We start from the raw sequence: 24,904 nt of genomic DNA, 5'->3' as shown, positions 1-24,904 counted from the left end.
TGTTGGTTTAAGTATCCTGTTGTGGAGAATTTTTCTTTGTAAAGAGGATAATTTGTATTATCTTGTATTATCATGAATGTTTTCCTTTGAATATTGAATAAATCCAATAAAATCTAAATTAAAAAAAAAAAAAAAGAAATATTTTCTGACGTTGGTTCTGAGTCATCCCCCCTGGAGTTTCATTTCGTTACCCCTAGTCTACTGATTCCTTTCCAACAGAAAAGGTTCAAAGTTCTCACATCGTTAAAACCTTTCAGGTATCTGAAGGTCTGTATCATACAGTATCTCCCCTATACCTCCTCTCTTCTAGGGAATACATATTTAGATCCTTCAGCCATTCCTCATAAGTTTTCTGATACAGACCCCACACCATTTTGGTCACCCTTTTCTGGACCATCTCTATCCTGTCTCTATGCTTTTTGAGATATGGGCTCCAGAACTGAATACAGTGCTCCAGGTGAGGCCTCATAAAAGAGCTATATAAGGGCATTAGTTGAATTGGTTGAATTAGAACCAGTTTGAAACATTATCAATAATTCCAATTTTTTCTTTTGGCTAAATGTGTATTTCAGTATACCTTTAGGAGCTGTCAAAGATTTTTCAGATTTCTGCAGACAAGCAAAAAAGCATATGTTATTGCTGTAGTGATTTTGTTTTATTGGGATGAGTTGATTTATAAGCTGACTTGTTCAAATATTATTTATAAAACGTGGAATATAAATCTGTAAATTAAATTAAAAATCAGATATCTCTCTCGCGTCTCATTTTTCTTTTCATAGTTTATACAAATGCAAGACACAGCATATACATTTCAACATCCATATAAATGTACCAAGGAAGCCAAGGCAACACTTTTATGTATATATAATATATTTATTCTAATTTTCTGTTAAGTTTTTATTTGGTATTTGGCAGGTTGTGGAAATGTAGAGGGTTTTTCTGCAGCATGTAACCATTCACAAAGACATATCTACTCTTGGAAAGCAGAAGGCTTCCACAGAGAATGAGGTCACTGACAGTGCTCTGCACTGAGTTACTTTAGGGTTGTGTGATGGGCCAGGTGAAGCGAACCACCTATGGTCCCTCAGACATTAGAAACTGAATTTAGTTACACAGCAGAACAACTCTGCAAGTCCCTCCTCTTATAGAATATTTGAATAGTTGAGCTTATGATGGAAAACAGCTTTTAACATGTGAAGTATGAAATACAGTACTATAACAGATATTCAAAATATGCTTAATATGTAAATAAGAATCACCCAAAAATATAAAAGGGCTATAATTCCTTACAAATGCTGCAAATTAAGGACATACACTATATTTTGAGTCTAAAATTATTCTACAAGAAAACTGTTGAAGAAACAAGAATTTTTGTAATATTTTTAAAGTTATATTTGACCTTCTATCTTAATACAGGCATTGTACAGCATGCAGCATACTTCAACAGCCTGGGCATAACATGTCAAATTATTGCACATTTGAAATCCATTTTCTATAAATTTCATATTCATTCAGTTCAATGATAGCGTACCAGAGAAGCTATGTAGATCCAAACAGATAAGATGTTGTTTGGGTAAGGATGAATGTACACAGTAAGAGCAAATTCTGTGTTGGGGATTTCTGTAGTATGAACTCCCGTGCGATAGACTGCATCAGTTATAGTCTCTATATCTGTGTAAGGCAACTGAAGTGGGAATCCTGCAACCTAGCAAAGTAGAATATTATACTGTAATTCTAAGTGGTTGAATTAGAAACAGTTTAAAACATTATCAATAATTCCATTTTTTTCTTTCAGCTACATGTGTATTTTGGTATACCTTTAGGAGCTGTCAAATAAAGAATTTTCAGAATTTTGCAGTCAAACAAAGAAGCACAGATTAACAATTTCTATGCAAATGCATGTTGTGTCACAATTTTTAAGATCTATTTGTCTATGAGCAGGGCAAAGACGATAACAAAGAAAAAAACCCTAGGTATCCATGATATGATTAAACAAGTTGAACTTTTATATATATATGTGTTTTACCTGATAATTTCCTTTCCTTGAATCTTGCTATACTAGTTCAGACTCCCTGCTACACTACTCCAGACATATGGATTATTTCTCTCAACCAACAGATGGAGGCATAGGACATAGCTTTTCCTGTGACATCATCATGAAAACATACAGTGGTGCAGCCCAGCAAAAGCCAGCATTCACATGGCATAGCAACAGAAGTAGAAACAAACTGTTTCCATAATAATTTTTTTAACTGTTCAACAAACCTGAAAAAGGATCTTCTCACAACAAAAGTCTCCCCAAACCTCTCTAGAAAAGGAGAAACAACAAAGGAGACAAACAGAGAAAAAAAAAGGTGAACACAGAGATTTCTCAAAGGAGAATAAAGATTTCTACAAATATTTTTGGGAACACCTTAAAATATCATGCAGGCCCAAAACGTCCTGGATAGGTCCTGAACTGGTGTAGCAGGATTCAAGGAAAGGAAATGATCAGGAAAGAATACATTTCTCCTTCCTTATCATCCTGCTACACTAGTCCAGAAGTGTGGGAAGTACCCAAACTAATAAATCTGGGAGGGAAGAAGTTAGGGCCACTTTAAAGACTCTAGTTCCAAAAGCTGCATTCTCCTTGGCATGAACATCCAGTCTGTAATGCTTTATAAAGAAATACAAGGAAGACCAAGTAGCTGCCTTACAAATATCCTCCAAATCAAGGGTTGAAGATTCAGCCCAAGAATAAACCTGAGGTCTTGTCGAATTTGCACAAAGATCTTCTGGAACCTGGCAACCTTTCAAAAGGTTAGCTGACACAATTGGCATGCTCTAAACTCCAACTTAGATTGAGTTTGTTTTGCTCCCCCCATTCATCCACATTTACTAGCACATTCATTCTCTCATTCGCAACCACACAATTCAGACACACACTTTCATGCATATTCCAAGGGATCACTACCCCCACTGTTTCCTCCCTTCTCTGGGATGTGCTCTAGAAAATGCCTCCTCATTATCTGGAAAATTTCTTTGCCTTGTCAAGCTCTTATACTGAGTGCAACCATATAGAGAATCCAAAAAGAAAACCCAAATAGTATTGAAGAGCCAATAGAACTTTTGAGTAAGCATTATTTCAATAGAGCCTGCATGACCCTTTCAAGCCATATTCTCTCAACTCTGGTGGAGGTTCAACATGCTTTACAATACTTCATTTATTCGCTTTCCAGCTGCTTCCCCAGCAATTCTGATGCAGGTGCCTGAACACAAGCCAAAATGGTCAAATAAGCCTTCAGCAGCCCAGCTGTACATAGTTGCTGCTAAATTCTACTTTCACTAAAACCTCTGTACAATATCACTTTAAATTTTTTTCCTGCATGTAACAGCGGTCATAGGCTCTGACGAACAAACAAGCAGCTCACAAATAAATAACTCAATTGCTATATTTAGGATCTCAGAAAAGTATGGCATTCATGCCTCAGGTGCTTTAAGGAACTACCAGGTTATGTCATGAAACCATCTTGTTCAATTTCCAGCTGATTTCTAAGAACTGCAAAATAAGGTGTTTAATCATATGTCAGGAATGCTCAGACAAAGACATCAACCATGTGACTGAACATAAACGCTGCTAGCCCCTGTACTTGCTGAAATATCAACACAAATATCACTCATAGTATTTCAGAGTAAAGCAGCATTCATATTCTCCAAACAACCCACTGAGCAACGCACAAATATATGATGCAGATGTTGTGTTAGGGGTCCCAGGAAGTTGATATGTTCCTATATGCTGTCTTTTTAAATATGGGTCACTAAGCCATAGATTTGCTTCTCATTGAAATTTCAACTAATTGTCAAGCTAAGCTGCTACAAACTGCTAGCAGAGGTGTCCAATGATGTTAGAAACATATCAGCTTCTGATTTTGTAGAAAAAACTATACTTTGTTCTGATGGTATACTCACAGCTTAGCAGGGAAGAGAAGGGAAACATGAATACCCCTTCAATGCATCTCTGTACAGGAGGGCACCATTTCTTTACATTGGGCTGTCACGTGGGTAGAAAAATCATTGAACAGGAGAACCTTGCCCCTTCTGCTGGTTAGATCTGAGCAATTTGGTTTTATCAGACCAGTTTAAAATTCTAGCCATCACAGGCCTTGGCCTTCCCAATTTTTCTTTCACGGGCCCCAAGTGGTTGCTCTTTCACAACAGAGACAATCTCCCAAATCAGCTAGGCTCAAATGCTCAGGAAGTCATTTCTCTATAAAGTTACTTCTCTTCCTATCGCATCGTTTCTGGCCACCCAATTATCTTAAAGTCATTCCTCCTGTTTCTGTTCACTTGATCTTTGATATGTGTAAGAAGGTCGGCATTCTTATCCCTCAGTGCAGTAATACAGCATTCTGCTTCTACCAACCTAGGTCTAGGCACTTGGTGGGCCTTCCAACCCAGTCTTTATTTCATCCATGGAGGCTTGAATTTTTAAGCACTCATCTGATGCTATTTGTTATTCTCTGTATTACGTCCTTAGAGACATTAGCGAGAAAATTTTCCCCACCATCAGATGCTGCTATTTTTGCTCCAAAGGCTTTCTTCCCGTGTCCTCTCTTGAGCATTTTTGCATTCATAACCCTCGCAGCCTAGCACCGAAGGTAGAGATTCACTCCTGCAATGTTATTAGATATACACGTACTTGTCAATGTGTAATATAGGCATAGAAAAGAGGTGCAGTTAGTTGATTTTTTGAGGGGATGGAGCTCTTACCCCTAATGTCCGCTTAGGTCTGCACCATTAGTGGAAGTACAGCACTGTTTTCTAATCTGTTGATGGACCATGAGGATTGCCACTGAGACCAAAGTCCCTGCACCACCTCGTCCTGGCAGCGAGCACCCCATCCCAACAAACTTGCATCCATTGTGAGGAGTACCTATTGATAAGGTTCCAGACTCACTCCTTTCTGCAAGTTCACTGGTGATGATTAACCACCACACAAGACTTCATCTCACTGAATGAGGAAGAAAAAGGTGAACTTCATAGTCCTGAGATTGAGGGACCAACAGGACAGAAGAGAAAACTGTAATGGGTGCATGTGGATTCTGGCCCATGGAGCCAGATCCAAGGTGGCTGCCATAGAACCCAGAAGTTGCAGGTAACCCCAAGCTCTGGGTACACCCTGAACCAGAAATTTCTCCACCTAACTCAAAATCTTGACTACCCTCTCTTGAGTCATATAGACTCAGCCTGCCTTGGTGTTGACAAGATCCCCAAGAATTCCAGAGACTGGGATGGAAAAAGCTTCTGCTTGGAAAAGTTGATTACCCAGCCCAAGCCTTCTCTGTTGGACACTGAAAGGCTTTCTTGGTGGAATTTGACTCTGATAAGATTGGCCCATAATCCTTTCCCTTCGTAAGAAGGCTGCCACCACCTCCATTATTTTGGGGAAGGTTCTTGGGACCATGGTGAGATCAAAAGGGGAGCACTCTGAACTGAAAGCATTTCTCCAGGATGCAAAAGAGAGAAAATGTTGATGCTCTTCTTTGATGGGAATATGGAAGTGCACTTCTCAAAGATCTAGGGCAGATAGAAACTCGCTCTGAGGCACAGCCACTAACATGGACCTGAATGTCTACATACAGAAATGAGAGATATGTAGCTTACTGTTTATTCCTTTCAAATCTTTGGAATCCACAAAGTAGTTAGAATACCGACTGAGACCCCACTTTTCATGCAGCACTGGAAATACTGACTGTAGATGCTGAAGTTTCTTAGCAGACTGAATCACCAGCTTTCTGACAGGGGAAACGCATGGAGAGACCTTGAATTGGGAATTGCAGTGGTAATCTCCAGAGTACAGCCATTCTAGAACCCACTGATCTACGGTTATGTAGGTCCACTCCTAAAAATAGTTGGAAACGACTGCTTACAGGCACTTTTAAGGAGAGGATCTGCTGAGCTTCATTGGGTGGAACTTGCAGAAGCCATTTTTGCCATTTGGGCTTTCTAGCATCTTAAAAGGACTGTTTTCTACCTTTGAATCTGAAGACTTGAGAGACACCTGCCTATACCTCCTAGATTCTCAGAATTGGCCTATGTTCTTCCAGAAATAAGGACAAATCTTATCTTCTGGCAGCTTCTGTGGCTTTATCTTTATGAGATCTTACACTGATTTTTCTAAATTTTCCCCAAATAACAACTTTCCCTTAAAGGGAAGTTTTCACAGATGAACCTTCAAATACATATCTGCTGCCCATTGATGCAGCTATACAAGCCCATGGGCCACTGATCTAGATGAAATTCTGGATTAGGTCATACATAGTGGCAACAAGCAACACAATCCCAGGCTCAAGTTGAGACCCCTCCTGGCCTTCTGGAAGCTGCTGAATTCAGCACAAAACAGCCCGAGGCATGTAACCTCCACAGAGAGTAACATGTGCTGTCAAAGCTGTGGAAGTGAATACATGCTTTAAAAGGACCTTAATCTTCTTATTCTGGGGATTCTTCAGGGTTGCAGCTCCCTCCACTGGGATAGATGTCTTGTGTTTAACTGCTGAAGCCAGAACGACTACCTGTGGCATCTGATAAAGGCATTGAGTGGCATCTAGAGGTAAAGGGTACGATTTTTAAAAAATTAAGACCAAGTTCAGGAGATTCTTATTCTGATAAGAGTATCTCTTCCACTTCTAAATGTAGTGGAAACGTTTTAGATGATTTTGCAAACTCCCTGCAGAATAGGATCTCATCCAGCAATCTTCTGTACCTTATCATCTGACAATCTGTGATTACCCTGGTTAATCAGGGACGCAATCTCATACTTGAAAAATAGACAAATGGCAATATTTGTCAGACCACATTCCAATAAAACTTCTACGACTCATTCCAGATACCATCTCCAGACCTTTGGCCAACATCATAAACTGCTCCTTATCTTAAGGAATCTACCCAGACAGGCTAAAAACTACCTCCCTCAAACCCCTCCTGAAGAAACCTAACCCGGACACAAGAGAACTCTCCAACTTCCACCCTATCTCTAATCTCCCTTTTCTTGCTAAACTCACGGAAAAATTGGTGAATACACAACTCTCCGATTATCTGGAAGAACACAAAATCCTCTACCCATCCCAATACGGCTTCCATAAATCATTCAGCATGGAAACCCTCCTTATATCCCTCTCAGATCACATTATCATGGGCCTGGACAAAGGGCACTCATTCCTACTAGTTCTCCTAGACATCTCTTCTGTGTTCGACACTGTGAACCACACCATCCTTCTAAATTGCATCTCACACATCGGCTTATCAGGAACGGTCCACAGATGGTTCAACTCCTTCCTTAGCAACAGAAGCTTCAAAGTCAAAATTAACAACAAAGAATCTCCCAACATCAAGTCATCATTAGGCGTACCCCAAGGCTCCTCACTATCACCCACCCTCTTCAACATTTACCTTTTTCCCCTCTGCCAGTTGCTCACAAACCTAAAATTAATACATTATCTCTATGCAGACGATGTACAGATCCTGATCCTCATAACAGAATCCCTCTCAAAAACACTCATTTACTGGGAAAACTGCCTCCAATCCATTAACCACCTTCTCACAACCTGAACCTGGTCCTTAATGCTGCCAAGATCAAACTCCTTCTCATCTCTTCCGACCACACCGACCTAACCTATCAGACTCCCCCCAACACCCAAATCACGCTAGTAAGTGTTGCGGTTCTGGCCGCAAGCGCCGCGACCAGACCCTTACCTCTGTGCTCCTGGACCTACTCCCGCTTCTGGAGGCCTGGTTTGCGCCCTGTTTGGGGCTGCGCCGCCGGGAAGCTTCCCATGGATGCCCTGCTTCTAGGCGCGTGCTCGCGCACCACTTGGATGCTTTTCTAGGCCGTTTCCCGCCAGTGATGACTCTGCCCAGTTCCTGTCGTCAGATGCCGTGGCCTTGATAAGCCGGCCGCGGACACTCAGTCTTTGCTTTGCAACGAGCTTACCTCCTGGTTCCCTGTTGCGTCGTGCCCTGGAGTGAGTTACCTTGCCACTCGCTCCGTTCCTGCTTGCCTGCTACAGTACCTGTTTGGTTCCTGCTTGCCAGCTACAGTACCTGCTTGGTTCCTGCTTGCCTGCTACGGTTCCTGCCTGGTTCCAGTACCTGAGTCTTGCTACAGTTTCTGCCTGGTTCCAGAACCCGAGCCCTGTTACAGTACGTATCTACTGTCCTAGTCTGGTTCCAGTTCTCAGTCCTGATCAACAACCCGCCTAAATCCCAGCAGCCGGGCCCCTACGGGCTCCTCCCGGGGGGGCTTCGGCTTCCATGGGTAAAGCCGCCTAAGTCCCAGCGGCTGGGTTCCTACGGGCTCCTCCCGGGGGAGTACCAGCTTCCAGGGTGAAGAGCACCTCTACTTCCTGCCTGAACATCTGCCTCCCGGCCTGCCACATACTAGAGACATTGACCACCTTTCCCAGTCTCCTGCAGGTCGGCCTAAGGGTCCACTAAACTGAGACTCCATAACAGATTGCAAGGCCATGGACTCGGCGGATGTGCCCGCTCCCTCGGATCTGCCTGGGATGGCCTGGCAGATGCTACAGCACCAGAGCTGCATTGAAACTCTGACAGCCACGGTGGAACAGCTATCCTCTCACCTGGAGTCCTTGCCTCCTGCTGGCGGGGCCCCCGAGGGACACAGCTCTTCTGTGACTCAGCTACCGGCACCCTCCTGCTCCGCTGGAGATTTAAGGATCTCCCGTAGCTTTCTGAACCAATGTTTCATATGTTTCTCTCTGTTGCCTCGGCAGTTCCCTTCGGACGCGGTAAAAGTGGCATATATCCTGTCCCTGCTTGATGGGAAAGCCTTAAGATGGGCTTCTCCCCTTTGAGAAAACAATGATCCTTCGCTAATGAACTTACAACAGTTCATCTCGAATTCCCGACAGGCCTTTGATGAGCCTGCCCGAGTAGCCACGGCTACATCTGATCTGCTGCAACTCCGTCAGGGGGCTCGCACATGGCAGATTATGCTATGGAGTTTCGGACTTTAGCCCAAGAAGTAGGTTGGCAGGATGGTAGTCTTAAGGCCATCTTCTTGGAGGGTCTCTCCGGACGCATAAAGGATGAGATTGCTGCTCGAGATCTGCCGGAGGAACTCAACACCTTGATAGAGATGGCCGCCCGCATTGACCACCGCCTACAACAACGGGCCAAGGAGCAGCGCTCCTCTCGCCTCACTTCAGCTGTTGGGTCGGCGAGACCTGTGCCTTCTCCTAACACTTCTCGTCCAGATGCTCCCACCTGCGATGTTGTTGTTGTTGTAGAGAGATGGTGGACCCTTGGACCGGTCTGCCAGGAAGGCTCCAAGGCAGAGCGGGAGGCGGAGTCTAGCGACCGTGAGCCGGCTTCACCCGGGACCCGGAATCCCCCCAGGAGGAGCACGTAGGGATCCGGGCCCTTGGGACTTTATGAGGCGGAGAGGACTGCAAGTAGGAGATGGCAGTAGCAGGCCCGGGACGGGGCAGGTAACCTGCAAGCAGAGTTCAGAAGCGGACCAGGGTCAAGGCAGGCAGCTAGCAAACAGTGTTCAGAGCAGACCAGGGTTGAGGCAGGCAGCTAGCAAGCAGTGTTCAGAAGCAGACCAGGGTCGAGGCAGGCAGCGAGCAAGCAGAGTTCAGAAGCAGGCCAGGGTCGAGAACCAGGAAAGCAGATGATGAAGGTCACTGAGCAGAATCTGGAACGGCACAGGAGACCCAGGAACCGGGAACCAGGAACCAGCAGTGAGCGAGGTCAGAAAGGCAACTAGAATTCAAAGAGCCTCGTTGCAAGGCGCCTTCTCGGAGTCTGGGCGCCGGTTAAATCCAGGCCTGGCGTCTGACGTCAGCCAGGGGGTTGTCACTCACTTCTGGATGCTGGACGCACATAAGGGCCTTCCTCGTGCGTGCGCGAGGCAAAGGAGGAGGGCGGAGCTTCTGTCGGCCTGGACGGCATTCTCCACGTGGAGACACCGCGGCCGCACGGCCCACGAGCCGGGACTTCAGCGTCTTCTCTGGCGGCCCACCGAACCGGGACTTTCGCGTCACCCCTCGCGGACCGGAGTGGAGGTAAGCGGACCCGACCCCGATCATGGGGGAGGCGGTCGGGGCCGCAACACCTGTGAACCCATGCAGCTGGGTCGGGCCCCGCTCTCTGCTGAAGAGAGGCAATGTCGCCGCTCGTTGAAGTTGTGTTTGTATTGTGGTCAGAAGGGCCACTTCTTGGCACACTGCCAGGAGCTTGCGGAAAATGCCAAAGCCTAGGAGGTCGGGAGGAGCTCCTCCTAGGCTGTGCTACAGCTCCTCAATGTACCATGCCTGTTACCCTGGAATACCCTGGAGAGTCCATTGAGACGATTGCGTTCCTGGATTCTGGAGCCGGAGGTAATTTCATCCTGCAGGACTTAGTCTCCCAGTTGCAAATCCCTACGCATAGACGGGAGGTCCCATTACGAATTACCTCTATCCAGGGGATGCTCCTTCCAGGACTTGTCCTGATGTCCACAGCACCCATTACTGTCCGCACCGGGGCGATCCATTCGGAGGAGATAGCCTTCCTAGTGTTGGATAAGGCTGTCCACCCCGTGGTGCTAGGGTTGCTGTGGTTACAGAAGCACTCGCCCACGATTCAGTGGGATACTCTACAGATTGTCAAGTGGAACCCTTTCTGCCTCGCTAATTGTATGAAAGTGCCTAGGACTCCCGCACTTCCGTTGATGCACTCTCCCCTAGGTCCTCCTGCACCTTATGAGGACTTTACGGACGTATTTTCCAAGACCAAGGCGGAGATCCTTCCGCAGCATCGTCCATATGACTGCACTATAGACCTGTTACCTGGTACTATGCCCCCCTGAGGAAGGGTGTATCCCTTATCATTACCCGAAACCCGTGCCATGTCCGAGTATATTTCAGAGAATTTGGCCAAGGGGTTCATTCACCCGTCCAAGTCACCTGCAGGGGCAGGCTTCTTCTTTGTCAGCAAGAAGGACGGCTCGCTGAGACCGTGTATAGAATATCGAGGCCTAAATTCCATTACTAAGCGAGACCGTTACCCGCTCCCGCTAATCCCGGAGCTCCTCGATAGGCTCCAGGGAGCGAAGATTTTCACAAAGTTGGACTTACGAGGTGCTTATTCGTCCCGGAGACGAGTGGAAAACCGCTTTTAATACCAGAGACGGGCATTACGAGTATCTTGTGATGCCTTTCGGTTTATGTAATGCTCCGGCGGTGTTCCAGCACCTTATGAATGACGTGTTACGGGACCTTCTGAACACCTGCGTAATCATTTATCTCGACGATGTGCTAATCTACTCCCAGGACCTGCCTTCACACCGTCAGCATGTCCGTCAAGTGCTCCAAATACTTAGGGAGCATGGTCTGTACGCGAAACTGGAAAAATGTAGTTTCGAGATGTCCCTGCCGATCCTGGGCTACATAATCTCTGCAACAGGCTTTCAAATGGATCCTGAGAAAGTGGCTGCAATTAAGAATTGGCCCCGGCCGAAGGGTCTTAAAGCATTGCAATGCTTCCTCGGCTTTTCCAATTTCTACCGTCACTTTATTCCTAACTACTCTCGTATTGTGGCCCCATTGACTGCCCTCACACGAAAGGGGACCGACGCGGTGGATTGGCCTGTTCCCGCCTGCCAAGCCTTTGAGGCCCTTAAGGAAGCCTTTTTGTTAGACACCTGCCTTCGTCATCCGGATCCCAGCAGGCCCTTTGTAGTGGAGGTCGCTGCTTCCAATGTGGCCGTGGGGGCTGTGCTGAGCCAGTACTCTGATTCTGGACAATTGTTACCCTGTTCTTATTTCTCGAAGAAATTCTCCCCGGCAGAGAGCAACTACTGTGTTGGTGATAAAGAGTTGCTAGCCATGAAACTTGCCCTGGAGGAATGGAGACAGTGGTTGGAGGGAGCCAACCATCCGGTTACGATTTACACCGACCACAAAAACATAGCCTTCTTGAAGCAAGCCCAACGCCTGAACCCAAGGCAAGCCCGGTGGTCGCTGTTTTTTGATCGGTTCGACTTTACCTTACGCTATCGACCCGGCTCTAAGGATGTTCGAGCTGACGCACTCTCGCGCTCCTCTGAGGTCGAAGAGACTCCTGACACTCCTCAGTATATTTTGGATCCTGCGAAAGTGAGCCTTTCAGCAACCTTGGTGTCCTCCCAAGGGAAGACCGTCGTTCCACGTCGCTCCCGGAGAGCAGTTCTCACTTGGGCCCATGACTCCCTCACTGGGGGCCATGCTGGCTGTAAAGGGACCTTAGACTTGTTGAACCGATTCTACTGGTGGCCAACGGTGAGACAGGACGTCCAAGCTTTTGTGGACTCTTGCCCTACCTGCACCGTTCAAAAGCCGCTCATTGGAAGGCCCAGGGGCCTCTTGCAACCTTTGCCCATCCCGGTGGAGCCTTGGACACACATCTCCACCGACTTTGTCGTGGATCTTCCCATCTCAGGAGGTAATTTGGTCATTTGGGTGACCGTAGACCGATTCTCCAAGATGGCACACTTTGTCCCCTTGCCAAAGCTGCCTTCTGCACCTGACCTAGCTAAACTATTCGCTCAGCATATCGTTAGACTTCACGGTCTCCCGCAGCGTATAGTCTCCGATCGAGGACCACAGATTACTGCTTGATATTGGAAAGCACTTTGCAAATGCTTCAATGTGCAACTTAGTCTTTCGTCTGCGTTCCATCCCCAGAGTAATGGGCAAACGGAACGGACTAACCGAACCTTGAAGACTTTTCTCCGTTCGTTCGTGAATGAACGACAAGATAATTGGGCCAAGCTACTCCCGTGGGCGGAGTTCTCATATAATAATCACACGCATGCTGCTACTGGAAGTTCGCCTTTCCTCGTCATCTATGGGAAGCAACTTCGACCACCCTTGCCTTCGCCTGAACCTAGTACACTCCCGGCAGTGCAACTTTCAGCCCGCCAGCTTCTTTCCTTATGGACGTCTATCCAGGGAAATATCCGTAAAGCCGCCCAGTCCGCCAAGAAGTGGGCGGATAGGCATCGTCAGCCAGCACCCATCTTCCTCCCAGGAGACCGCGTCTGGCTTAGTACAAAAAATCTACAGCTACGTATTCCGTCTCGAAGACTAGCTCCGAGATTCTGTGGGCCTTTTCGAGTCGCAGAATGAGTGGGAGCAGACTCATACCGATTACGCCTACCCTCCTCCATGCGTATACATGACATGTTCCATGTGTCATTGCTGAAGCCTCTTGTTTTATCCAGATACCACTCCCAGGCTCCTGAACCAGCGGACCCTTCAGTACCGGACGAGGTTACGTATCAAGTACGTGAGATCTTGGATGTCCGGTTCCATCAACGCCGCTGGGAGTACATGCTTGCCTGGGAGGGTTGCGGACCCGAGGATAATTCTTGGGAACCAGCCCGTAACATCCTCGACAAGGACTTATTATGGCAGTTCCATCTGGACCACCCAAGTAAACCCGGACTGGCTAAGAGGGGACATAAGAGGGGAGGTACTGTTGCGGTTCTGGCCGCGAGCGCCGCAACCAGACCCTTACGTCCATGCTCCTGGACCTACTCCCGCTTCTGGAGGCCTGGTTTGCGCCCTGTTCGGTGGCGTCTCCGTGGGGGCCGCGCTGCCGGAAAGCTTCCCATGGGCGCCCTGCTTCTAGGCGCGCGCGCACCACTTGGATGCTTTTCTAGGCCGCTTCCCGCCAGTGGTGACTCCGCTCAGTTCCTGATGTCAGACGCCACGGCCTTGATAAGCCAGCCGCGGACACTCAGTCTTTGCCTTGCAAGGGGCTTACCTCCTGGTTCCCTGTTGCGTCGTGCCCCGGAGTGAGTTACCTTGCTACTCGCTCCGTTCCTGCTTGTCTGCTACAGTACCTGTTTGGTTCCTGCTTGCCTGCTACAGTACCTGCTTGGTTCCTGCTTGTTTGCTACGGTTCCTGCCTGGTTCCAGTACCCGAGCCTTGCTACAGTTCCTGCCTGGTTCCAGTACCCGTGTCTTGCTACAGTTCCTGCCTGGTTCCAGTACCCGAGCCCTGGTACAGTTCCTGCCTGGTTCCAGAACCCGAGCCCTGTTTCAGTATGTATCTACTGTCCTAGTCTGGTTCCAGTTCTCAGTCCTGATCAACAACCCGCCTAAGTACCAGTGGCCGGGCCTCTACAGGCTCCTCCCTGGGGGGGGCTTCAGCTTCCAAGGGTGAAGCCGCCTAAGTCCCAGTGGTTGGGCTCCTATGGGCTCCTCCCAGGGGAGTACTAGCTTCCAGGGTAAAGAGCACCTCTAAGTCCTGCCTGAACATCTGCCTCCCGGCCTGCCACATACTAGAGACATTGAACACCTTTCCCAGTCTCCTGCAGGTCGGCCTAAGGGTCCACTAAACTGAGACTCCATAACAAGGAGGAGACCTTGGAGTAATCATCGACAACCGTCTGAATCTAAAGAAATACATTAACAACACAACCAAGGACTGTTTCTATAAACTACAAGTTCTGAAAAGGCTCAAACCCCTCCTCCACTTCCATGATTTTAGGACAGTCCTTCAAACCACGCTCCTTGCCAAGATAGACTACTGCAACGCTCTCCTCCTCGGTCTCCCCATTTCCACAACCAAACCTCTTCAGATGCTCCAGAACGCGGCGGCTAGAATCTTGACTAACACCAACCCCGGAGCACACATCACCCCCATCCTATGGAACCTGCATTGGCTTCCAATAAACTACAGAATCTTACACAAGTCCCTCACCATAATCCACAAAACTATCCACCATCAGCTACAGCTAAACCTTTGGATCCCACTCAAACTGTACTCATCTTTAAGACCCATCAGAGAAACGTATAAAGGAACCCTGCAAGTCCCCTCAACCAAAGCCACACGTCTTACAGCCACCAAAGAACGAGCATTCTCAACAGCGTGCCCTGCCGTTTGGAATACTTTGCCCCCTGATCTCAGACTGGAACCTTGCCCCCTAACATTTCGGAAAAATCTCAAGACTTGGCTATTCCTTCAAGCCTTCCCTTAACTTTCTAAACCATGCAAATGCCTCCTAGTCAAACTTCGCTTAATCCACAGATCATTATGTTTTTATTTATTTAACTCCTCTATCCTTTGTTTTCGGGCTACCTTAGCCCCCAAGTTCATGTCACCTTGTTTATTGTAACTTTGTGTTGCGGTCCCGACCGCTTCCCTCCTGATAGGGCTCAGGCCCACCTACCTCCGCTTCAGTAGTCGCTGGATTCTGCCTGCTCCGGGGCCCAGGGGCCTCTCTCACTCCACGTGGCAGTCGCCATTACGGGCCTGCTTTCCTCCGGTCTCACGCACGCACGAAGACGTCCGTCTTGAGCGTCCAGCTCCCGGAAGCCCTCCCCGCCCTCACAGCTGACGTCACGGCCGATTCCCGATATAACCAGCGTTCGGACTCTCTCTCAATGCCTTGCAACGAGGTTCACAACTTCTTAGTTGCTTCCAGTTGCGCTCCTGTTGATCTCCACGCTGTCTGCTTCTGACTCCAATTTGCTTCTGACTCCACTTCAGGCTGCTGCCTGCCTCTGACTCCGGTTTGCTTCTGACTCCGCTTCAGCCCGCTGCCTGCCTCTGACTCCGGTTTGCTTCTGACTCCGCTTCAGCCTGCAGCCTGCCTCTGACTCCGGTTTGCTTCTGACTCCGCTTCAGCCCACTGTCTGCCTCCATCTCCGGTTTGCTACAGACTCCGCTGCCGCCCGATGCCCTGCCTTCAGCCGGCCCTCGGCTCTGCGCAGCCGGCCCTCAGCCCTCTGGGTACCTTGAACTTCCTATCACTCTGCCTGCCCTGGTCCCGGCCTACGCTTCACCACAGCCTTCTGGACATTCTCAAACAGCTCCTAGACCCGGGACCCTACGGGCTCCTCCCGGGGGGTCCCTGGTTCCTGGGTGAACCCTTCTAGCTTGTGACTCCGCCCCCCGACCTACCCTGTCTCCCTAGGTAGGTAGGCCCAAGGGTCCACTCTACTCTCCAGCAGCATCAAACTGCAACAGTTTGCAAGGCCATGGACTCGGCGGAGGCCCCAAGCCTGCAGGCCATCCCGGGGATGGCACAACACCTCCAGCAGCAACAGCTGTTAGGACTTGTGGACCCTTGGGCCGGTCAGGACAAGAGATGGAAGCTGCGAAGGACCTCAGCTCCAGGTCCCAACCGGGAGGCGGCTCGATGTACCGGGGTAGGCTTGAATGCCGGAACTGGATGGAGTCCTATGCGACCAAGGACTCGAGGATGATACGGAGGCTGGACAGCGTTGGGCCCTGGAGTAGGGATCTCTTCACCCTGGAGACCGGCGCTCCCCCGAGAGGAGCTCGTAGGAGCCCGGCCGCTGGGACTTTTGGAGATTCGCCCTGGAAGCTGGAGCCCCCCCCCAGGAGGAGCCTGTAGGGGCCCAGCCGCTGGGACTTAGGAGAATCTTCGGGCCAGTGGAGCTGTGAAGATCCGAGACGGAGTCCAGGAAGGCAATAATTCGGAATCGAGGATGGAGCCGGGTCAAGCCAGAGATCAGAAGTCGTACCGAAGCCAAAGGACAATTCCAGAAGCGGAGTCAGGGACGGAGCCGGGTCGAGACGGAGAATGGTCAGCAGGCAAGCCGGGTCGGAGCAAAGCTGGAAACCAGGAACGCAGCAACTGAAGACAGAAACCCTGTGAACCTCGTTGCAAGGCAAGGAACGCTGTGACTGCAGGGCTTAAATAGCCCTGCAGCGTCTGACGTCACCAGCCGGCTCCCTGAATCTCCCGCGCTGGCCCCTTTAAATGCAGAGGCCTGCCGCGCACGCGAGGCTAGGGGGCGGGGCCAGCCGCGGGAGGACGCCGGCTGCTACCTCGGCGTGGAAGCGCCGTGCCCGGGGCCTGCATGGCCCGAACGCAGCTCGAGGGCGGCTGGGACCGAGTCGGCGGTAAGTGGCGGTCCCGGGACCGACCCGGGATCGCAACAGTACCCCCTCTCCTGCGCCCCCTCCCCGGGGGTCTCGGCCTATCTGGGTGACCCAGATGGAACTGGTGGAGGAGGTCCTTATCCAGGATATGTGAGGCGGGTTCCCAGGAGTTCTCCTCGGGCCCGTAACCCTCCCAGGAGAGCAGGTATTCCCAGCGACGGCGGCGGACCCGAACGTCCAGGACCTCTTTTACCGTATACGTGTCCTCAGGGTCAGCAGCGGTGGCACTGGGTTCCGGAGGCCGAGCCTGGAATCGGGAAAGGACCACAGGTTTGAGCAAGGAAACGTGGAAGACATCATGTATCTTAAGAGTGGCGGGTAAACGTAACCTGTAGGACACCGCCCCAATACGTTCGGCCACAATGAAGGGACCATTATAGCGGGGTGCTAGCCTCATGGAAGCTGTTCGCAGCCGAATGTTTTTGGTACTTAGCCATACCTTGGTCCCTGGTAGGAAGACGGGAGCAGGTCGCCGGGTTCTATCTGCATATTCCTTGGATCGAGCGGCCGCCTGCCGAAGTTTCTCCTGCGTGGAGTGCCAGAGGCGATGTAGCTGGTTAGCCGTAAGTTGCGCTGCCGGAGATGACACTGTCAAAGGCAACGGCAGAGGAGGTTTGGGAGTCCTCCCATACACCATCTGGAATGGGGACTGGAGAGTAGCGGAGTGTTTGTGGCGTTTATACGAAAACTCCGCCCAGGGTAAGAGGGCGACCCAATTATCTTGCAAGTCACTGACGAAGGCTCAGAGGAAGGTCTTCAGAGTTCGGTTGGTGCATTCGACCTGGCCATTGCTCTGGGGGTGAAAGGCGGTTGGTCAAGTTCAATTGTACACCAAACTTCTTGCAAAGAGCCCTCCAGTATTTTGCCGTGAATTGAGGACCCCTGTCCAACGTAATGTGCAGAGGCAAACCATGGAGTCGAAAGATATGTTGGATGAATAAATCGGCCAGTTCGGGAGCTGTGGGTAGTTTTGCAAGGGGTACAAAGTGTGCCATCTTTGAGAAGCGGTCGACGGTGACCCAGACCACGGTCTTTCCCTCCGACGGAGGTAATTCCACTATAAAATCCGTGGATACGTGGGTCCATGGTTCCATGGGGATAGGAAGCGGCTGGAGAAGGCCTCAGGGGCGGCCTGGCAGCGGTTTCTGTCGGGCGCACGTGGCGCAAGACCGGACGTAGAGTTGAACATCCTCCTTGACCCGTGGCCACCAGTAGAATTCGGTTAAGAGCTCTAGGGTCCGAGCCATCCCTGGATGACCGGCGGTTAACGAATTGTGGGCCCATGCGAGCACCCTCCTCCTCGAGCGAGCTGGAACCACCTTCTTCCCTGCGGGTTCCACTTCGGACGCGGCCACGAGAATCTTGGCTGGATCTAAGATGTATTGGGGAGGTTCAAAGGTGTCGTCCGTCTCGGTGTTACGGGAGAGGGCGTCTGCCCTGACGTTCCTGGCTGCCGGCCTGTACTGGAGCGTGAAATTAAACTGGCTAAAGAAGAGGGACCAGCGCGCCTGCCGGGGATTGAGACGCTGGGCACGGCACAGATACTCCAGATTTTTGTGATCTGTGTAGACTATTATAGGATGCTGTGCTCCCTCTAGCCATTGGCGCCATTCTTCGAATGCCAGTTTGATGGCGAGTAATTCTTTGTCCCCGATACCGTAATTCTTCTCGGCGGGGGAGAACTTCCGGGAGAAATATGAGCAGGGCCGGGATTGGCCCTTCTTGGAAAGTTGGGCTAGCACAGCCCCTACTGCCACGTCGGAAGCGTCGACCTCTACGATGAATTGGCCCTGAGGGTCGGGATAGCGGAGGCAGGTGTCTTGTAGAAAGGCCTCCTTGAGAACCTGAAAGGCTTGTACGGCCGTGGGTGGCCATTCCTTGGCATCGGCACCCCTCCGGGTAAGGGCCGTCAAAGGGGCTACCAGGCTGGAGTAGTGTGGGATGAATTGGCGATAGAAATTGGCGAAGCCCAGGAAACACTGAAGCGCCTTAACTCCCCGTGGTTGCGGCCAGTTCTTAATGGCGGCAACCTTGTCGGGGTCCATATGGAAGCCTGTGGAGGAAACGATGTACCCCAAAAAGGGTAAAGACTCCTGCTCGAATTGGCACTTCTCTAATTTGGCATAAAGCCGATTCTCCCTCAGTTTCTGGAGTACTTGGCAGACGTGTTGACGGTGTGACTCAAGGTCCCGGGAGTATACTAGTACATCGTCGAGGTACACTATAACAGAGGTATGTAGCATGTCACGAAGTACCTCATTCATGAGATTCTGGAACACAGCAGGGGCATAACAGAGTCCGAAGGGCATGACGAGGTACTCATAATGGCCGTCCCTGGTATTGAAGGCGGTCTTCCACTCATCCCCCGGACGGATTCTTATGAGATTATAGGCCCCCCTGAGGTCCAGCTTGGTAAATACTTTGGCCCCTTGAAGGCGATCCAGGAGTTCGGGAATCAAGGGCAATGGGTAGCGATCACGCCGGGTAATGTGGTTCAAGCCCCGGTAGTCGATACAGGGCCGAAGAGACCCATCCTTTTTCCCCACGAAGAAGAATCCGGCCCCAGCCGGGGAATTCGAGGGTCTGATGAAGCCTCGCTCCAGGTTTTCCTTGATATATGCGGACATGGCCTGGGTCTCAGGCAGGGATAACGGGTACACTCTTCCGCGAGGTGGTGTGGTACCCGGCAACAGGTTAATTGCGCAATCGAAGGGCCGATGCTCGGGAAGCAACTCGGCCTTCTCCTTGGAGAAGACGTCCCGGAAGGCGTGGTACTGCGGAGGTATGGCTAGAGGCGCCGTTAGAAGTGGAAGCGTGGGTCGTACGCAGGCAGGGAGACACTGACGGAAACATGTGGTCCCCCATGAAGTGATCTGGAGCGAGTTCCAGTCTATCACCGGAGAATGTTTTCTTAGCCACGGTAACCCTAAAATAACAGGGTGAATGGACTTCTCCAGGATGAGGAAGGAGATCTGCTCAGTATGAAGAGCCCCGACCTGAAGCTTGAGAGAACGAGTCCGAGTGGAGATAGACCCGGGAAGCGGGGTCCCCTGGATGGAAGATACCCGTACGGGCGGCTCCTGGGGCTGGGTCTCCAACTGAAGTTGCTGTACAAGGTCTTGGAGAATAAAATTCGCCCCGGCCCCGGAGTCGAGCAGGGCTAAAGCGTCGAAGGCCCCCTCCGGGAGGCACAGTCGTACCGGAATAGTACATGGGGAGTTCGAGGAGGTGTTGCCTAGAGTCAACTCCCCGCTAGACTCTAGGTTCGGGCGTTTCCCGGGCGCTCGGTACAGCGGGCCAGAAAGTGCCCCTTACCACCACAATAGAGACACAAGCCCTGGGAGCGACGCCGCTTCCGTTCCTCCGAAGAGAGGGGACCCCGGCCCAACTGCATGGGTTCTTCACCCTGAGTGGTAGTCGGGGCGGACGGCGACGGCCGCCCCGAGGAGGCGTGGTCCTATGGGTGGACTGTCCCTGGGTGGTTTTTCGCTCCCGGAAGCGGCGCTGGATCCGTCGGTCTACACAACCTGCCAGTTCAATCAGCTCATGGAGGTCGTCCGGGAGATCTCGTCCGGCCAATTCATCCTGGAGGCATGGGGAGAGCCCCTCCAGGAAAATGCCATGCAGACTGTCGGCTCCCCAACCCAATTCTGTGGCAAGGGTCTGGAACTCCATGGCATACTCCTCCAGAGGACGGTTCCCTTGTCATAGTTGGAGTAGTTCCGAGGCGGCCGTGGAAGCACGAGACGGTTCGTCGAAGATCCTTCGGAAGGATTTGACAAACTGGACTAGGCTGCCTAAACGGGAATCCTGATGCTCCCAGAGGGAGGAAGCCCAAGCCAGGGGCTTCCCATCCAAGAGGGAAATGATGTAGCTTGTCTTCACGTGGTCGGTAGGAAATTGTGCAGGCAGCAGGTTAAACCGGATGTAGCACTGGTTGAGGAAACCTCTACAAGACTTCGCGTCCCCCGAATATCGGGACGGAGCAGGCATCTGGACAGGGACGGCGGGTCCGGGATTGGTCCGGGATGTAGACGCCGTAGAGCTGGCAGCAGAGGCCCCCTCGACTCGGTCTGCTAACCGTTGGACCGTCGACATCAGAGTGTCGAGGCAGCTCTGTTGTTGCTGGAGTTTCTGGGCAATGCCCGGGATGACCTTCAGGCCTGCGAGGTCCGCCGGGTCCATGGCCTTGCAACTTGTTAGGACTTGTGGACCCTTGGGCCGGTCAGGACAAGAGATGGAAGCTGCGGAGGACCTCAGCTCCAGGTCCCAACCGGGAGGCGGCTCGATGGACCGGGGTAGGCTTGAATGCCGGAACTGTATGGAGTCCTATGCGACCAAGGACTCGAGGATGATACGGAGGCTGGACAGCGTTGGGCCCTGGAGTAGGGATCTCTTCACCCTGGAGACCGGCGCTCCCCCGAGAGGAGCTCGTAGGAGCCCGGCCGCTGGGACTTTTGGAGATTCGCCCTGGAAGCCGAAGCCCCCCCAGGAGGAACCTGTAGGGGCCCAGCCGCTGGGACTTAGGAAATCTTCGGGCCAGTGGAGCGGTGAAGATCCGAGACGGAGTCCAGGAAGGCAATAATTCGGAATCGAGGATGGAGCCGGGTCAAGCCAGAGAACAGAAGTCGTACCGAAGCCAAAGGACAATTCCAGAAGCAGAGTCAGGGGCGGAGCCAGGTCAAGCCAGAGGTCAGAAGTCGTACCGAAGCCAAAGGACAGATCCAGAAGCGGAGTCAGGGATGGAGCCAGGTCAAGCCAGAGGTCAGAAGTCGTACCGAAGCCAAAGGCCAGATCCAGAAGCGGAGTCAGGGACGGAGCCGGGTCGAGACGGAGAATGATCAGCAGGCAAGCCGGGTCGGAGCAAAGCTGGAAACCAGGAATGCAGCAACTGAAGACAGGAACCCTGTGAACCTCGTTGCAAGGCAAGGAACGCTGTGACTGCAGGGCTTAAATAGCCCTGCAGCGTCTGACGTCACCAGCCGGCTCCCTGAATCTCCCGCGCTGGCCCCTTTAAATGCAGAGGCCTGCCGCGCGCGCGCGGCTAGGGGGCGGGGCCAGCAGCGGGAGGACGCCGGCTGCTACCTCGGCGTGGAAGCGCCGTGCCCGGGGCCTGCACGGCCCGAACGCAGCTCGAGGGGGGCTGGGACCGAGTCGGCGGTAAGTGGCGGTCCAGGGGCCGACCCGGGATCGCAACAACAGCACTGTATTGACCCGCTTGCTGCTACCGTGGAACAGCTGGTCTCCCGTCTGGAGGCCGCTCCTCCGGACCCGCCTTCAGTCCCTCCTCCGGCTCCAGTACCCAGTTCGGCGTCAGTGACTCAGTTACCCACACCAACCCGCTATGCCGGGGATATCAAGATATGCCGTGGCTTTTTGAATCAATGCTACGTGCGCTTTGCCCTTCTGCCTGCGCAATTCCCCTCAGACGCAGTTAAAGTGGCATATATATTTTCGCTACTGGATGGTAAAGCACTTGACTGGGCTTTTCCCATGTGGTAACGTCAGGACCCCTTGTTACAGAATCTGCAGGAATTCATTCTCAACTTTCGCCTCGCTTTTGATGATCCTGCACGCCAGACCACCGCGGCCTCGGAACTCTTGCATCTCAGGCAAGGGACACGCTCGGTGGCAGATTACACTATAGACTTTTGCACACTAGCCATGGAAGTTGGCTGGCGGGATGATTGCCTTAGGGGGATCTTCCTGGAGGGGCTTGCCAGCCGCATCAAGGATGAGTTAGCAGGCCAAGACCTCCCGGAGGACTTAAATGACTTAATTGACATCGCCGGCAGGGTGGATCGCCGCCTTCAGCAGCCGGATAAGGAGAACCGCTCCTATCGTAAAACACCACCACTGTTGTCTTCTGCCACCAGAACCCCGGCACCCAAGGGACTTCCTGCCTTTGCCAACAGTGGAGAACCTATGCAGCTGGGCAGATCTCCACTAACTCCCGAGGAAAGGAGGAGGCGCCGATCGCAGGGCCTCTGTCTCTACTGCGGAGGCAAGGGGCACTTCCTCGCCAATTGCCCGGAACGTCCTGGAAACGACCGTGCCTAGGTTATACCGAGGAGCTACACCTAGGCTCTGCAGGATCAGCTCCTCTATGCACTTTACCAGTGACTCTTAAATACCCTGGTGGGGAACTCCATATCCGGGCTTTCGTTGACTCTGGTGCTGAGGGTAATTTCATTGTTGCCGATCTGGTGAACCAGCTGTCTCTCCCCACTCAGCGAAAAGTTCCTCCTCTACGAATTTCCTCCATCAGGGGTATGCTGCTCCCTGGAACCATCACCTGCTCCACGGGCCCCTTGACTCTCCAGAATGGGCTGTTCCATTCGGAGGAGATCTCCCTGCTAGTTTTGGAACGAGCCGTGCACCCTCACCCGTTATTCAATGAGACACCTTTCAACTAACCCAATGGAGTCCCTTCTGTTTTGAGCATTGTCTACAGCTTCCACGTCCACCAAAACCCTTGCATCTCTGCTCATCTCTCCTGTTGCCCGAGCCATATCGGGCATTCGCTGACGTCTTCTCCAAGGAGATGGCTAAGATTCTTCCCCAACACTGGCCTTTTGATAGCCCGATTGATTTGCTACCAGGCACCACACCTCCCCGTGGCCGGGTGTATCCTTTATCCTTGCCAGAGACTGCTGCCATGTCTCAGTATGTGACTGAGAGCCAAAGGCTTCATTCGCCCCTCTTGTTCTCCCGCCGGAGCCGGCTTCTTCTTTGTGGCCAAGAAGGATGGCTCCCACCGTCCATGTATAGACTATAGTGGCTTGAATGCCATCACCAAGCGGGATCATTATCCGCTTCCCCTGATTCCTGAGCTTTTGGATCGCCTTCAGGGAGCACGCGTCTTCACAAAGCTAGACCTCCGAGGGGCATATAACCTCGTCCGTATTCGCCCAGGGGATGAATGGAAGACAGCCTTTAATACCAGGGACGGGCATTACGAGTACTTAGTAATGCCCTTTGGACTCTGCAACGCCCCGGCCGTCTTCCAGAACCTCATGAACGAGGTCCTACGTGAGATGCTCCATACTCATGTTATTGTCTATCTCGATGACGTGCTGATCTTTTCCAGGGATCTGGAGACTCACCGCCACCACGTCTCACAAGTTCTGCAGGCTCTCCGAGACAATCATCTCTATGCCAAACTCGAAAAATGTGTCTTCGAAGCTGAGACCCTGCCTTTTCTGGGGTACATCATTTCTTCCACGGGCTTCCAGATGGATCCCGAAAAAGTCTCAGCCATAACTAGATGGCCTCAACCCCGGGGTCTCAAGGCTCTTCAGAGATTCCTGAAATTCGCTAATTTTTATAGACATTTTATTCCACGATACTCGCATTGGGTCGCTCCCCTCACTGCCCTGACTCGCAAGGGAGCTGACGCCAAGAAGTGGTCTGACGCTGCGGTCACAGCCTTCACCGACTTGAAGGAAGCATTCCTGGCGGACACCTGCCTTCACCATCCAGATCCGACAAGACCCTTCATCGTCGAGGTCGATGCCTCCAGCATAGCCATTGGGGCGGTTCTAAGTCAACACTCAGATTCTGGACAGTTATTTCCTTGCTCCTACTTCTCCAGGAAGTTTTCCCCTGCCGAGGCGAATTACTCCATCGGCGACAAAGAGTTGCTAGCCATCAAACTTGCGTTTGAAGAATGGAGACAATGGCTCGAGGGGGCAAGATATACAACCACCGTATACACGGACCACAAAAACTTAGAGTTTTTGTCCCAGGCCCAACGGTTAAACCCCTGTCAGGCCCGGTGGGCCATGTTCTTCAGCTGCTTTGACTTTACCCTGCAATATTGGCCGGCGGCCAAGAATCTCCGAGCTGATGCTCTCTCACGGACCTCTCTGTCTGAAGAAGACCCAGAACCTCCACAGTACATCCTAGACCCTAGTAAGGTCCGCCTGTCCGCCCTGACGGTCCTTTCCCAGGGTAGGAC

The 24,904-nt window shown here is 51.3% G+C and overlaps 1 protein-coding gene across 1 annotated transcript in view; it reads right to left on the bottom strand.

Annotated features, from left to right (window-relative positions):
- Nucleotides 1-1,302: 1,302 nt before the first annotated feature.
- The window catches only part of CC2D2B (coiled-coil and C2 domain containing 2B), a 250,369-nt gene continuing 226,767 nt past the window's right edge, over nt 1,303-24,904 (bottom strand). Inside the window, exons 13-14 of the mRNA XM_029609947.1 lie at nt 6,835-6,846; nt 1,303-1,705 (exon numbers count right to left, since the gene is read on the bottom strand). Coding sequence (XP_029465807.1) covers nt 1,517-1,705; nt 6,835-6,846 — 201 coding nt within the window. The 3' untranslated portion in view covers nt 1,303-1,516. The remainder of the gene's footprint in view (nt 1,706-6,834; nt 6,847-24,904) is intronic.

This window comes from Rhinatrema bivittatum, chromosome 7 (genome assembly GCF_901001135.1).
Source record: "Rhinatrema bivittatum chromosome 7, aRhiBiv1.1, whole genome shotgun sequence".
In the NCBI taxonomy this organism is placed as follows: domain Eukaryota; kingdom Metazoa; phylum Chordata; class Amphibia; order Gymnophiona; family Rhinatrematidae; genus Rhinatrema; species Rhinatrema bivittatum.
The sequence above is the reverse complement of the archived record's forward strand: the minus strand, read 5'-3'. Positions and strand labels throughout refer to the sequence as shown.